Below are 16,622 nucleotides of genomic sequence, written 5' to 3'. Positions count from 1 at the left end.
CATAACACTCAGTGCTCATCCCCATAAGTGCCCTCCTCCNCCAAACTTTTTTTTTTTTTTTTTGACAGAGAGAGCATGCAGAAAGAAGAGGGGAAGAGGGAGAGAGAGACTCTTATGCTTAGCATAGAGCCTGACTTGGGGCTTGATCTCATGACTGTGAGATTATGACCTGAATCAAAATCAAGAGTTGGACACTTATAACCAACTGAGTCACCCAAACACCTCTCTAGAATCAAAGAGTGTTAACAAATACAAGTGTGCAGATTTAAGAAATTATTTAGGTAAATACTTTCATATAGCTTTTTAGTGTAACCAAGCCAAAAATCATGACAGATTGAGTTCTATTTTATATGAGTTTTATTTATATTCTAATTTCATATGAAATCTGTGGTGCACATTACTATTTTATTCATGAGGTGGGATTCATCTTAAGGCTTGAAGCACTGAAGACAGTTAACTTGCCTGGTATGTATCCAAGCACAATAAATGGTAGGCTGGATACAATTTATTGTATCTAGAAGTATATCATAAGCTGAAGGAGGTTAATTCCTTAAAGCGAATGTAGAGATTGGAAATGTTTCCCTGATACATGTGGGGCAAGCAGCTAAAACATGGACAATTTAACTCATCACACCATTCTTTTAGGTAATAGTTTTCTCAGTGCTGTGATCACATCCTTGTTCCTAAGACTATATATCAGGGGATTAAACACTGGAGTCACTATGGTGTAAAAAAGAGAGAGCAGTTTGTCAGTTCCTGGAGAATGATTGGATTTGGGCCTTAAGTAGGTAATGGAAGCGGATCCGAAGAATAAAAACACAACCAGCAGGTGGGAAGAACAAGTGGAGAAAGCTTTGGCCCTTCCCCTGGCTGTTGGCAACCTCAGGATGGTGGAAATAATTTTGCTGTAAGAGACAAGTATCAGCATGAGAAGAAATGTGATAAACAACATAGCTACTATGTAGACTGACATCTCATGTAGAAAGAGGTCCCCACAGGCTAGCTTGAGGATGGGAGGTATGTCACAGAAGAAGTGGTTAATTTGGTTAGAATTACAGAAACACAGAGAGGAAATTTGGCATGTTTGTCCTATCTGGACTGGGACTCCACCAATCCAGGAGGCAACGGCCAGTTGGATACATATCTTCTGGTCCATGACTAGAGGGTAGTGCAGAGGGTTACAAATGGCCACATAGCGGTCATAGGCCATCACTGTCAGGAAGAAACATTCAGTGGCTCCCAGCATAAGGAAGAAGTACATCTGGGAGGCACAGCCCAGCCTAGAAATGCTTCCATCCTGAGTCCAAAGGTTCAGCAGAATCCTAGGCACAGTGACGGACACATAACAGATTTCCAAAGAGGAAAGATTCTCCAGGAAAAAATACATGGGTTTCTGTAGTGCCTTGTCAAGTCTGGTTATTATTATTATGAGGCTATTTCCAGTTAAGATAATGACATAAATGATGGAGAACACTCCAAATAGTAACCGTTGGATATTTGGAAAGTCAGAAAATCCCAAGAGCACAAATTGCTTTCTGGTGGAAATATTGTCATCTGCTTTCACCTCTTCACATTTCATCTGTGGGAATGATTTAATCAGAAGTACAGGTCACTCCAATTCCTTTGGCTCTTGGTTTCTTCTTATACATAAAGGATGGCATAATTCCCAAGTTTCCCAGTTCCTTCTAAAACAAATCTTTCAAAGTTAGTGCTCTAAAAGTGTGATGAGGTGTATTTTTATTATTATTAAATGCATATGTAAGAAAAAAATCTCTTTAGACTTTAAAATTTTTAATGTTTTTTGTTATTTTTGAGAGACAGAATGCAAGTAGGGGAGGGACATAAAGAGAGGGAGACACGGAATCTGAAGTAGGCTCTGGGCTCTGAGCTGTCAGCACAGAGACTAACACAGAGCTCAAACTCATTGACTGCAAGATCATGACCTGAGCTGAAGTTGGACACCCAACAAACGGAGCCACCCAGGCGTCCCCCCCCTTTAGTCTTTTTTTTTTTCTGCTCTGAATTATCATGCTTTTTTTTGTTTCTGAAGATAAGATATATGATTTTAATTTTGCTCTCCATGTGAACATTCAAAATTGCAAAATCTGAATTCATAGTTAATTGTGACAATAATTCCATCCTTTCACTTGTGCTTTTCTGTCAATTCTGTTTTCTATTATTATCAATTCAAAATTAACTTCATTGCACAGGTCAATATCTTGTTGTCCACCTAAATAAGTTTTATGAGTGAATATAGTTCATTTTTTAAAGTAATGGGTTTTTGTGGCTTAGCTTTGACATTCTGCATATTTAGGCCATTTAGGCCAAGAAAAACTTGATGAGCTGACCACTAAATATTAGGGGGTGTTATTTCATCTTTAAAAATGTGTGTTTCGGTGTTAGATCCATGAAATCAGCAGTAATTTTTTTTCAGATTTTGCAGAGGGGAGAAAAGAAGGTCTAAGATAGTCTGTGTGTCCAGAAGTACTCAGAGGTAAGAGGCAGGTGCATCTAGAATTTTTGTTCAGTAAAGCAATCCCAGTTACAATGTATACCCCTCACACATTTGCACATCAAAGACATATCAAGCAAATCCATCTCTGAGATCGTCCTAAATTACCCATATCCTCAACAATTGCCATTAATCTGCTGACTCCATTTAATCCACCCTTTCTTTTCCGTGCACACGTATGTGTCTGTGTTCATGCACATGAGTGTGTCAGGCTGAATTGCTCATCTTCATTATGTGCCTTTGTCATTTGTATAACTAGATTATAAGCTTCTTTTGATATTCTATACATTGTTCTATGTAATGCATAATATGTTTCTTCTGAAAAATGTGATTACTAACCTCTTGAATAAAATACAATGGAGTCAAATTGGTTGTTTCTTTGGAATAGTCTCTCTGGTGTGAGCATGAGTTCCTACCCAAAATGTAGACTTCCCTTGCCTCTCTCCCTCCTGGGATATATAGATCAAGCATGTTTTCTGTGGGGTATGTGTGTGTATGTGTGTGTGTGTGTGTGTGTGTGTGTGTGAATTATAGTCTTTTCATTCAATCTTGTAGAAATAACAAATTGCTTCATTGTTTTCTTTATTTCCTAGATAACTTTCGTATAATGAGTTAACTAATTTGAAAGCCGATAGAGACTAACTCAATGCAAAGAAAATATAGACCTATAACCAAATTTTAACAGTATTAAATATGGACAATAGTCAAAATTTCCGTTATAAAAATGTAGACACAAATGGGGCAGGAACCACAGTCCATGCGAAACCTGAGCATTCTGAGCATTTTGTGTGGCTGAGAAAAGGAAAATTAAATAATTTCTTTTACAATCTACAATATTCCAAACTACACATTAAAGTAATAAAGGTATGTAAGCCTTGCCTTGCTATTTTACAATTCTTCCGATGTAAATTTGATTCGAGGGAATGTACAAATGCTATAAGTGAGTCTGTAAGATGGTCAGAAATTAGTAGCTGCTAGGTGACATACAAGATTACACAGCCAGGTTTTGGGTTTTTTTTTTTTTTTTCACTACACCATCTTACACTCCTTTAACCCTAAGCCATATTTTATTAGCCTGTTTCAGTCAACATAAAATCCTGCATTTGGACAGTTGTCCAAATTGTTTGTTGGATGAATCACTGCATCTTTCTAGATTAGCATGCATCACGCATCCACATTGATGAGCTAACCATTGCTCTTCGAAACCGCCATTCTCTTCATTCTCTTTACTGGGTCTGCTCTTCATGTAAACTCTTCTCTCAATGGTTTCTCTACATTATTCTTTACTGTTTAGGTCAGGTAGGACATTTGAAAGCAAACTGCATCTAAGATGCCAACAAGGAACAAGGAGAAGCAGCAACAAAACTTGCAAATAAAAACATGATGATATCTACTTCTTGGTCTCAACTTTTTTTTAAATGGAACAATAATTTTATGAGCATTCAATGGAATTCTCAGTGTAAAACCATTTATAAAGTAAAAAAGAATTTAAAGATTAATATTTTATAATGATTAAAAGTAAGTAATTATACAAATACTAACCAATTCATGTGTTTCTGCACTGTATACACAGAGCAGCTAAAGCTTTACAGATGTCAGAAAATCTGCAGCAATGCTGGAAGATTGGGGGTAGGTTTTTTGGTGAGGTTATGTTTAGAGGTTTATTTATTTATTTTGACAGAGAAACAGATAGAACGAGGACAGAGAGACAGAGTGTGAACCAGAGGGTACCCAGAGAGAAAAAGAGATATTCCCAAGCAGGTTGCAGGCTCCAGGCTCAGCAGAGCCCCATGTGGGGCTCAGGCTCACGACCAGGAGATCATGACCTGAGCTGAAATCAAGAGTCAGATGCTTAACCAAGTGAGTTGCCCAGGTGCCCCGGTAAGGTTAGGTTTAAAAGAGAAACACATGGGGGTGCCTGGGTGGCTCAGTCGGTTAAGTGTCTGACTTCAGCTCAGGTCATGATCTCACATTTCGTGGGTTCAAGCCCTGCACTGGGCCCTGTGCTGACAGCTCAGAGCCTGGAGCCTGCTTCAGATTCTGTGTCTCCCTCTCTCTCTGACCCTCCCCTGCTCACGCTCTCTCTCTCTCTCAGAAATAAATAAAACATAAAAAAAGAGAAACACATACACACAGACACACGCACACAGTATGTAATGCAGGTAAATGTAGCCAACTTTGTTTTTAGTCATCTATTTCCTGTTTGGTTCTCTGAGATTCCCACTGAAGTGATGATTCTTCCTCTTCTTCTTCTTCTTTTATCCTGATATAGAGGTTGTGACAGCAATTACAACTATCATTTAAATGTACGTAATGCTTATATTCAGAACAAGTTTATAAAATCAAATTGGAGGTAAGAAAGAAAAAATCAGAATTTGATGAATGCAATTCAGAAGGCTTTTTTCCTTTAGAAATCTCTAAAGATAAAAATGGAAACATGCAGATATCTCTTAGCATCTTCAGATTCATGTATCATGGAACCCGACTCTTAACTAGCAAAGAATTGGATTATTAAGATGCAAACCCATTGCGGCAAGGTACATTCACTATCTTGTTCCTTAATTATGTATAATTAAATTTTCAGGAGATATGATTTTCAGATTTAATACATTCAAACTAACGCATGCTCTACACATAACAGTTTTAAATGTTGTCATCTAAGATGATAACAGTGATAAGTATGTTGATGATAATGCAAATGTCAATAATCTTTGGTATATTTCTCCATTTTGTTACAGAGTACTTTGTATTTTCTTTTACATTACAATAATGAGAGTCATGAAAGCAAACAGACTATCTGAAAAAATATTTTAAAACTAAACCACAGTAACAATAACAAAACAATTCCTTTTTAAATTTTCTTAAGTAAGTGTTCTTTGCTGATGCCCCCAAAATACAATTGTTAATAAGACAAAATTTCATGCTTACCTGTTTTGACTGAGGTTAAATATAATGCTTACCTTTATTGATTGAAAAAGAGAGAGAATGAGAACTGTATTTTTGTCAGGTAATTTAATTTTATTTGAAATTGAAGTCAACCACTTTCTAAAATATGTTCTACTGTCACATCTAGTGCTCTTTAAGAAGGAATCATTCTTTACCCTTGGGATCAGCTCCTTTCCCATGTCACTTTCTAATTGAACTAAACCTTTCTGCCTGACGCTCAAGAAATTTGGTACAATAACCAGAAACATATCTGACCATGCCACTCTTTCTCTAAATTCTCTATGTCTCTTACTTTTTTGGTCATCATTAAAAAATAGAAGTATTGTGGGGCACCTGGGTGGCTCAGTCGGTTAAGTGTCTGACTTCGACTCAGGTCATGATCTCACAGTTCGTGGGTTTGAGCCCCGCGTCAAACTCTGTGCTGACAGCTAGCTCAGAGCCTGGAGCCTGTTTCAGATTCTGTGTCTCCCTCTCTCTCTGACCCTCTTGGAAATAAAAATAAATAAATAAATAAAAATTTAAAAAATTTAAAAAAACTTTAAAAATTAAAAAAGAAATATAAGCATTGTAACATCAGAAATTGATAACTATATATTACTTATAAACTAAGATGTTCTGGTAAAGATGCAAATGTACAGTGTCTCAAATTAAAGAGAAGTTTATTTCTCTGCCATTAAAAATTCACAGGTGGGAGCCTGGGTGGTTCAGTTGATTAAGTATCCAGCTTTTGATTTCAGCTCAGGTCATGATCTCATGATTCGTGAGTTCAAGCCCCAGGGTTGTGAATTCCAGCCCTTAAGCACTCAGTGTAGAGGCTGCTTGGGATTTTCTCTTTCCTTCTCTGTCTGTCTGTCTGTTGCTCTCTCTCTCTCTTTCTCTCTCTCAAAATAAATAAATAAATTTAAAGAAATAAAAATAAAAATTCAAAAGTAAGAAGTCTAGGACTGTGGGGACTGTTGTGTCACCTTCAACTTGAATCTTCCATCTTTAGGTTCAAGTTAGCCAAATAGGCCTCATCACCTCCTACACTGCAGAAAGTGGGGAGTGGCCTGAGAGAAGCACTCACTTACTCCTTTTTAGACTTGCAAACTGGAAACAGCATGCAGAATTTCCAGGCATAATCCGTTTTGTCAAAATTAGTCATAAGATCCCCTTTCACCAAACTGGAAGAGAAACTAGAAAGTATTTCTCTTGGTACTTCCATGTGACTAGCTAAGACTCTAGACTACCATTAACTTCCCTCCATTGTCAAAATCTGAAATGCTGAGTCATGGCTTCTGGTTCCCAGCCAAGGATATCTTCAAGTTCACTGTGGCTCCTCTCAGTGCAGTAATCATATAACAAGAGAATAAGTTTTATAACACCTCCTACAGACAAACACACGTAGACACACATTCACAAAATATACTGGAAGGAGTATTTAGTCTACATAAAGGAAGTAGGAGTAGATTTATATGTTTATGAATATTAATGAATAGAGGGATGGAAAACAGATTTCAGAAACATCAAGTCCTGTGCGTTGAAAAGTTCATTTCTGCAGCACCTGGGTGGCTCAGTTGGTTAAGCCACTGACTGGGGCTCCAGTCATGATCTCCTGCTTCATGGGTTTGAGCCCTGAATTTGACAGCTCAGAGCCTGGAGCCTGCTTCAGATTCTGTGTCTCCCTCTCTCTTTCTGTCCCTCTCCTACTCGTGCTCTCTCTCTCTCTCAAAAATAAACATTGAAAAAAATAAAAGCTCTTATTTTCAAGAATTACATATTTATTCACCAATTTTCAATTATAATTTTACTTTAATTCCAGCCACTAAAATGTATGTGCAGCATAATCTCATTGTGGTTTTAGCTTGCATTTTAATTTTAATCTCATTTAATTTTATCTTTGAGAGAGAGAGAGACAGATTGTGAGCAGGGGAGGGGCAGAGAGAGAGGGAGACAAAGGATCTGAAACAGGCTCCTAGCTCTAAACTGTCAGCACAGAGCCATGTGCAGAGCTTGAATTCATGACCGCCAGATCACAACCTGAGCTGCAGTCAAACGCTTAACCAACTGAGCCATCCTGGCACCTCTGGTATGTATTTTAATAATTGCTAAGGATGGTGAGCATCTTTTGCATGATTATTTGAGTTCTGTGTATCCCCTTTCACAAAATATATATTTAATTTTTTGCATATTTGTTATTTAGGTTGTTTTTTGTCTTATTAGTTTTAGGAGTTCGTTGTATACTCTGTATACTTTTTTTTTTTGAGGTGTGATGTGCAGGTATTTCTACCTTCGATTTGTGTTTTAATTTTCTGGACATGTCAATCTCAGAAAAGTCCGATTTACAAACTTTTTTTATGGATTGTGTGTGTGTGTGTGTGTGTGTGTGTTTATGACATATTTAAGATCTCTTGCTTAACCCCAGTTCACAAAGATTTTCTTTTATGTTTCCCATATTAACTATATAGTTTAGCATTCTACATTGAAACATTTGGTCCATTTTGAATTAATTATTGTAGAAATGATGAATTTTTGAGGTGTAGGTATTTTAGTTGGATGGTCAATTATTCCAGTGTTTTTTGTTAAAGCAAACTTTCTTTTTTTACATTGAAAAACATGTGCATTTTTGTCAAAAATCAATGGCCCAAATTTCCATAGAGTAACACAAATTCACAAAAATCGAATGTGTGCATTAGTAGAGTGATTACATACATCACTGTAAAACATACCACAAATTTTTATATTTTTTCCTATTTTCCTTTTCAAATATTTTAGGGATAAGTATTTAAGATAACAGCTTAAAGACAATAATTTCGGGGTCCCTGGGTGGCTCAGTGGTTTCAACGACCAACTCTTGGTTTCTGCTCAGGTCATGATCTCATGGTTTTGTGAGATTGATGCCCACATGGGACCTTGTGCTGACAAGGTGGAGCTTGTTTGGGATTCTCTGCCCCCCACACTGTCTCTGTCTTTCTCAAAACAAATAAGTGAACTTAAAAAATTAAAAACAATAATTAAAAAATTATAAGTATTTTTAGGCTCATACAACTAATCCTAAAGAAAGAAAAATAATTACAAAGGATGGTATGAACAACTTACAACAACCAATTAGACACAGCTAAGACAAATGGAAGCATTTCTAGAAACACTTAACACCTCAAGTGACACACACACAAAAGAAAATATAACATTTAAACAAACCTATAATGATTAAAGTAATTGGATTAGTAGTTTGAATATCACCACACACATACACATGAAAACAGCTAGAGACCACATGACTTTGTTGATGAATTCTACCAAATAATAATAATAATAATAATAATAAAAATAATACCAATCCTTCACAAACTCTTCCCAAAATGATTTCCTTAAATCATTTATAAGGAAAGTATTAACTACTACAAAAAACAGGAAAACTATTTAAGCCATTTTATGAATGGAAAACAAACAATAGACAACAATAGAAAACAAATGGCATAAACCTAAATTAAAAATAAGACAGGGAGCACCACAGTAACCACTTATATTTAACATTGTACAGCAACTTCTACACAATGCAACTCGGCTAGAAGAAGATGAATTTATGGACTATGCACAATATCTGATCAATATGTAATACCTTTTGATATTATAGTAAATCTGCTTGTGAGTGACATCACTGGAATAAACTGAAAACTTTACAAATTCATAGAGAAAATGCTACATATTGCTATATTAAGGAAAGCTCTTATGATATAATATTTAAGGAGATGGCTATAATTTGGATAGAAAGTGATGATTCTAATTCCTCCATTTCAAAAGTATTTACTGTGCAAGCAACATGGATGGACCTTGAGGGTGTTATGCTGAGCGAAATAAGTCAGGCAGAGAAGGACAAATATCATATGTTTGCACGTATAGGAGGATTAGGAGGAACTTAACTGAGGAACAAGGGGGAGAAGAAGGGCGGAAATGGTGGGGGAAAGGGAGAGAGGCAAACCATGAGAGACTCTTGAATGCTGACAAAAACTGAGGACTGATGGATGTGGGGGGGAGGGGGGATGGGCATGGAGGAGGACACTTGTGGGGATGAGCACTGGGTGTTATGTGGAAACTAATTTGACAATAAACTATTTGAAACAAAACAAAACAAAACAAAACAAAACAAAACAAAAAAAACAAAAGTATTTACCGTGCAACAACTCATGGGATATTTATAATATATGTGAAATTTTGAAAAGATACTCACCATTACTTCTTATTCAGAACTTGCCTCAAATTTCATTTGAGCAAATTAGTGACTCAGTAAATTGTAGATTATTAGTGTCTAATTCGTTTGCCAATTATTTGTTAATTCTACTTTGTTTTTCCAAAATGCTCACCTATTAGAATATTGTAGAAGATTTAAGATAGGACTGCAGTGTAGGGGGAGAGACAGAGGTGAACACAAACACAGCATGAGAATAGCACATCCCTACACTAACCACTGGTGGAGTGTATAGTGGATGCTAGTTAATAATGGGACTTGTTAACCATTTATAAATCAAATGAGTATTGAGTAGCTTATGTATGTTAACTATCCAGGAAGGATGGAGTATTGTTGGGAGCCATTCTGAGGCCACTAGTCGAGAAAACTCCTGGTGAAGTTAAAGCAAGTTTGCATGGTCTCTTGCCAATCAGATGACGACCGATATCCACCCCCCACTCAATTATTTCTGCTTGAGCACCAACCCCCTAAGGTACCTTGTTGATCAATATCGGGAGTGACTTGTCCCCTTATTCTGACCCTGGTATGATGATTGCACCTTGTGAAAAAACTTATTGTGGGAACTTCTTCTTTCAATTATGGGACAGACATTGTGTCTCCAGCAGGTCCTGTTTCCCTCCATACTTTCCCTTGAGCTATGAACAGACTAATGACCCTTACTCATAAAAGATTGACCTTTACATGTACAATCCTGTTTCTACCGTTGTGTTAGTCCAGATGTTCATATAGCTCAACATGTAAATCAGCTAACCAAAAATGTCTCTCATGCCCTAGCTTTTCAAGAAGTCATAAAACTAGACACAGAGATAAATGCACTCAAAGAGGCTATTCTATGTATTGGAAATGAGCTAAACTCTTTAAAGGTATGGTTGACTCTCCAGTGCTATAAAGCAAATAACTGGAAAATCAAGTCTTGCCCAGAGACAAAGAGCCTAACTTAGAGAGAAGGAACAGATAAGGGCAGAACCTAAGTTACTATATATCCCTTGGCTGACTGGTGATGTATAGCAGAGTCTTCCCTAAGGCCTACATTCCACAAACACCTTCCTTTACCCTGGCAACTGTGATGAGGATGGATACGAGTATCTACAAACCTATGACTTAATCTTAGTGTTATTAAAATGTGAACACCCTGTTATTTTCTTAGTTAGTCAGCCTCACTGTAATTTGGGCAGTTCTGCAAGAATACTTCTGTAAAATCTGTTTCTGTACATTTTCCAAAAACATCTTATCACAGAGAACTACCCATTGTAAAAATTCCATTTTCTGATGCCATGTTAACATTTGACCTATAAATAAAGACATCAAAACCGACAGGACAGAGATGCCTACCTGGTGATCAGAAAGAATCTCGGGGCTCTCTCATTCCCTCCCTCGCTGACACCGTCCATCCTTCAGGGACCCCTGGACCTGCTGGAGCCGGCCTCCAGCACAGATGCCTTCAGTGGAGGAAGTAGTGGGATTCAAGACTTTAGTGAAGGTGGCCACCTGGGTGGTTCAGTCGGTTGAGCGTCCAGCTTTGGCTCAGATCATGATCTCATGGTTCATGAGTGCAAGCCTTGTGTGAGGCTTCTGCTGTCAGTGTAGAGCCCACTTTGGATCCTCTGTCCCCTCTTTCTCTGCCCGTACCCCACTTGCACATGTGTGTTCTCTCTCTCTCTCTTTCTCTGAAATAAATAAACACTTGAAAAGAAGACCTTAGAAGCATCTGGGTGGCTCAGGCTGTTAAGCGTCCAACTTCAGCTGAGGTCATGATCTCGTGGTTTGTGAGTTCTGGCCTTGCATGGGGCTCTGTGCTGACAGCTTGGAGCCTGGAGCCTGCTTCACATTCGGTGTCTCCCATTCTCTCTGCCCCTCCCCCACTCATGCTCTGTCTCTGAAAAATGAATAAACCTTAAAAAAATTTTAAAGGAAGATTTTAGTGAAGGAAGTAACTGCAGATGTGGCAGGAATAGCAAGAGAGCCAGAGTTAGAGGAGGAGCCTGAACATGTGACTGAGTGGCTGCCATGTCATGGTCACACTAATGAATAGGAGATGCTCTTTATGGATGAACAAAGAAAGCAGTTTTTAATGAAATGGAAGCTACTCTTGGTGAAGCTGTAAAGATTGTTGAAATGACAACGAAAGATTTAGAATAATCCATACATGTAAGTGATAAAGCAGCAGCAGGCTCTGTGAGGATTGACTCCAATTTGGAAAATTCTACTGTGGGTAAACGCTTACCAAACAGCATCACATGTGACAGGGAAATCATTACTGAAAGAAAGAAGCCATCAATACCGCCAATGGCGTTGCTCTTATTTTAATAAATTACCACAGCCACCCCAGCCTTCAGCACAGCACCCTGATCAGTCAGAAGCCATGCACACAGAGACAGGACTCTACCAGCAAAACCATTATGACTTGAAGGTTGAGATGATGGTTAGAATTTTTTAGCAATAGAGTATTTTTATTTTAAAAAATTTTTACACTTATTTATTTTTGAGAGAGTGCAAACAGGAGAGAGAGGCAGAGAGAGAAGGAGACACAGAATCTGAAGCAGGCTCGAGGCTCTGAGCAAGCTGTCAGCACAGGGCCCGATGCCAGGCTTGAACCCACAAACTGTGAGATCATGACCTGAGCCAAAGTCAAATGCTCAACTGACTGAGCCACCCAGGCATCCCTTTAATTTTCTAAAAAAATATTTATTTAGTTTTTGAGAGAGTACAAGCAGGGAAGGGGCAGGGAGGGAGAAGGGGACAGAGGATCTGAAGCAGCTTGGTGCTAACAGATTGACATCAGTGAGCCCTAGCAATGAAGTATTTTTAACCAGGTATGAACATTGTTTTTTAGACATAACGCTACTGCACACTTAGTAGGCTACAGTATATTATAAATATAAATTTTATATGCACTGGAAAACCAAAAACTCATTTGGCTTGCTTTATTGCAATATTCAGTTCATTACTGTGGTCTGGAACGGCACCCGCGATGTCTCTGAGGGGTCTTTGTAATCAACTTTGAAGATCTATCTTTGCAATGCTAATAATGTCTTTTGAAAGCAGGGCTAAACATGTGCATGGTAAGGACTCTCTTGCATACATTGGTTCTTGAGCCTGGGCACTGACGGTTCGTGGCATCTTCAAGGGCATCATCACAGGGTGGTAGGAAAACAGAGCCATAGCTGAGTCTGAACCAAGCCTGTAGGGAAACCAGTTAAGAGGGATTGGGGCTTAGTGGTGTGAAAAGCCAAATCCACCACCTGGCTGTACCTTATCCTGAATGCTCCTTGTCTTTTGACATTCTTGAGTTTAAGTATAATTTTGATTAATGTTAATGCCTGGTCTCCATGTTCTATGAGGCTATAAAAGGGGATTTAATGTCTACACTCTGTATGCAATAATAAAAGGGGGAGAAATGCATCCTCACAAAGAGAATGGTGGTGTCACCAGGGATTTGAACACATTATCTGTGGTCTTAGGATCATAGGCTGGGATTAGATTGCTGCCAATGGACAGATTTAAGGTTAGATCAGAGTGTTTGATCTGAACTCATCTGATGCAAATGAATCATTGAAAAGTAGATTGGGATTTTGTGAGCTGTGGTTTTACTATGAATGAGGCACCATTTGCTCAAACTAGTCAGATAGAAGTATAATGTTTACTTATAATTGCAATTATGGGAGATTATCCAATTTGCATTATATGGAGAAGAAAGATAATACTATGCAATTTGATGTAAAGATATGCACACCCCACGAGTGTGTAAGTGTATGTGTGTGTGTGTAAATAAACCCAACATTTGTATGTTGAAATCTTATCTCCTAATACTTCAGAAGGTAACTGTCATGGAGATAGAATCTTTGAGGAGGTAGTTAACTTAAAATGATGTTGGATCCACTATGACTGTTAAACCTATAAGAAGAAGAGATTAAGACATTGACATGAGAAAAACAAATCACTGAGACAGAGAATGAAGACTGTCCATCTACAAATGTAGGAGAGAGGTTTCAGGGAAAGTCAACCCTGGCATTACCTTGATCTTAGGCTTCTGGTACTGAAACTGTGAGAAAATAATATTTTTGTTTGTTTGTTCAAGCAACCTGTCTGTGGTACTTTGTTACGACAGCTGTAGCAAAACAACACAACCAATATGGCATATATATGTGTGTTTATATGCATGTATGTATTTTTCTGTGGATATTATGTTTAAACATGTATATATAATATAATCAACATATTCTATATATATATATATAATTTTATTAAGAGTGTTAAACCTAAAAATAAAACAGCCAATTATTTTCGTTGCAAAATGGGTTTATTTAATGTAGCAAAGAATTATACTTTGGGCCATGCAAGCTATGGTAAAAACATTGGCAAGTCCAGAGAAAAAGGAGAGGGACCACTCTTTTACAGAGGAAGGAGGGAATTCGGAAGGGCTCTTGTAAACAGAAGTTTAGGAGTAAAGAGTTGAGAGTCCAAGTATAGAGGTTTTGCATTGGTTGGGTTGTGACAGTCTTTCGCTGGCTGCACTGTAGTCAGGGGAAGAGGAAATCTTTCTTCCTCTTGCTGGGGTCGGACAGTATAGAATTCATCCTGTTAGGAATACCAGGTACATCTCTTCCTGTTACTTCTGTTGACCACAAGTGGAAGGAAGGAAGTGCTCTCCCTGCTGGCCTCTTGATTCCATCTTAAGTAAGTTTCCTTTAAATCAATTTCACAGAAGCAAATGGATGACAGTTTCTGCTTGTGTAAAAACTGCATTGGTGGTGAGTTGACTATGATCTTTATTTAAAAGTGTCCAAGAAGTATAGAAATACACTAATAAATGAAGACACAACACTTTAACTATAGCTTTTTGATCTGAAGACAATTACATTAATTTTCATTTCTTTCAATTTAATGTTTAATGTGAAAAGTATACTTTATTGGCAAGCCAGTTTTTACCAAATACTCTTTTCATTGCATCTTTCACATCTTTGTTCCTCAAACTATAGATGATGGGATTCAGCATGGGAATCACAATCGTGTAAAATACTGACACTATCATATCATGATCCAAAGCATAGCTGGAATTAGGTCTCACATACATGAAGAGAACTGTACCATGAAAAATTGACACTCCAGTTAGGTGAGAGCCACACGTGGAAAAGACTTTCCGCCTCCCTTCAGCAGAATGCATCCTCAGAATGGCCAACAGAATAAAACCATAAGAGACCAGGACTATGATGATAGTGGATATCTCAATAGATCCTGCAAAGTAAAAGACTAGCAGCTGGTTTATGTGAGTGTCAGAACAAGAAATAGCTAGAAGAGGAGGGATGTCACAAAAGACATGTTTAATTTCATTGGATGCGCAGAAGGATAGACTAAAAGTAGCCACAGTGTGCAGAGTACCATGTAGAAAGCCAGCAACATAGCAGGAAATTATGAGTGGCACGTAGACTCTGGGTGACATTCTAACCGAATACAGGAGAGGGTTGTATATTGCTTCATAGCGATCATAGGCCATAGCCGCCAAAATAAAACATTCCGTGGTTCCAAAAGTAATAAAGAGAAACATCTGTGCTGCACATCCAAGGAATGAAATGGCTTTATTCTCTGACAAGAAATTGACTAACATTTTGGGGGTGACAGCTGAGGAGTAGCAGGCATCCAGGAATGATAACACACTCAGAAAATAGTACATGGGGTTGTGGAGCCGAGAATCCCCAATGACCAATAAAACCATTCCCAAGTTTCCTATCATGGTAAAAAGATAGATTGCTAGAAATAGGAAAAATAGGAAAACTTGCAGCTTAAAATCATTTGTGAAGCCCGTTAATATAAATGTAGTGACTTTAGTCACATTTTCAATCTGAATCCTGTATAAATCTAAATCTAATGGCACTACTGACATTTCAGATTTTTATTTCTAGGTTTTAAAGACAATATTTTTTTGGGGGAAAATACAATCTACTCAATTATATCCTCATGACTATTTTTTAGAAGGACATATTGATATCTTTGGCAGTCAAAGTACAGGCCGCAATGAAGAAGTTGGGTCCAAATGGATGCATCACCCTGTTCAAACAAATTAAATAAATTATTTCATCATTGGCCACACTTGCCATATGAAAAACAGTGGCACTTTTTGTCTTTTAAGTGCTAGTTTATTTTCTGTTTAATACCTCTTATTTTCATATTACATCGTCTTAAAATTTAGAAAGACAAATAAATATAAGAATTTTGAATACAAAAATATTATATAATATGAAGTACACATCTGAGTACTAATCCTAGATATGCTACGACATGCATGGAATGACTTTCATTAATGTGCACAATTGGTCAAATGGGAGCAAATACACTTAGATCACAAGATTGGATTGGGTTTGAATGACAAAACCAATGACAAAATGTTTGAGATTACTAGAAAATGGGATAAGTCAGACTTATCCAACTTGTTACATGAGGCAGTCTTTTCCAATAACTCTTTGTTGTTCTGTTCTCTGACTATTACCTCATTTCATTAGTATTTTTAGAGCAGTAGTGAACAGAACGGAAGATCTAATGGAACTAGATGCACTTTGTTTGCAAACTAAAACACAGTAATTGTGTTTTTTTGTTTGCTTTCCAGTTTGGTTTCTTGAAACACCTAACAGGAAGTTGCCCTTGTTTGGCTTCCATAGTTTATTTTACTGTTATTGTTTTTTAAATTTTAACTTAATATCAATTCAAGATTTTTCTCTACACATATAGTTATTATCCCTTGAGTTATGTTTTGAGACACATTTCTGTGAAAAATAATTCATGGTCATTCCTTTACTATGTTATAGTTGCTTACATGGAGTTTCTATATTTGCTATAAAATAAATATCAACTGATAATAGGTAATAAAATTGTTTATTGAAGCTGTTGCTAAGAGAATAAAATCACTATGTAAGCCACATTGTCGTGTTTTATTACTGTTCT

The 16,622-nt window shown here is 37.4% G+C and overlaps 2 protein-coding genes across 2 annotated transcripts; both read right to left on the bottom strand.

The window, feature by feature from the left end:
* Positions 1 to 628: 628 nt before the first annotated feature.
* On the bottom strand, positions 629 to 1,597 carry LOC144237780 (olfactory receptor 10AG1-like). Its single transcript, XM_077771479.1, has one exon. It carries the CDS (start codon positions 1,577 to 1,579, stop codon positions 629 to 631), a length of 951 nt encoding a protein of 316 aa, XP_077627605.1. The 5' UTR covers positions 1,580 to 1,597.
* A 12,977-nt stretch (positions 1,598 to 14,574) lies between these two features.
* On the bottom strand, positions 14,575 to 15,567 carry LOC144237787 (olfactory receptor 5T1-like). Its single transcript, XM_077771486.1, has one exon. The coding sequence runs from the start codon at positions 15,565 to 15,567 to the stop codon at positions 14,575 to 14,577; it is 993 nt and encodes a 330-aa protein (XP_077627612.1).
* Positions 15,568 to 16,622: the final 1,055 nt, after the last annotated feature.

Source organism: Crocuta crocuta, unplaced genomic scaffold, assembly GCF_008692635.1.
Source record: "Crocuta crocuta isolate KB4526 unplaced genomic scaffold, BGI_CrCroc_1.0 scaffold1047, whole genome shotgun sequence".
NCBI lineage: Eukaryota > Metazoa > Chordata > Mammalia > Carnivora > Hyaenidae > Crocuta > Crocuta crocuta.
The sequence above is the reverse complement of the archived record's forward strand: the minus strand, read 5'-3'. Positions and strand labels throughout refer to the sequence as shown.

Excerpts from the sequence above, each read along its gene's own strand:
- LOC144237780 (XM_077771479.1), bottom strand. The coding sequence starts at position 1,579 with ATGAAATGTGAAGAGGTGAAAGCAGATGACAATATTTCCACCAGAAAG.
- LOC144237787 (XM_077771486.1), bottom strand. The coding sequence starts at position 15,567 with ATGTCAGTAGTGCCATTAGATTTAGATTTATACAGGATTCAGATTGAA.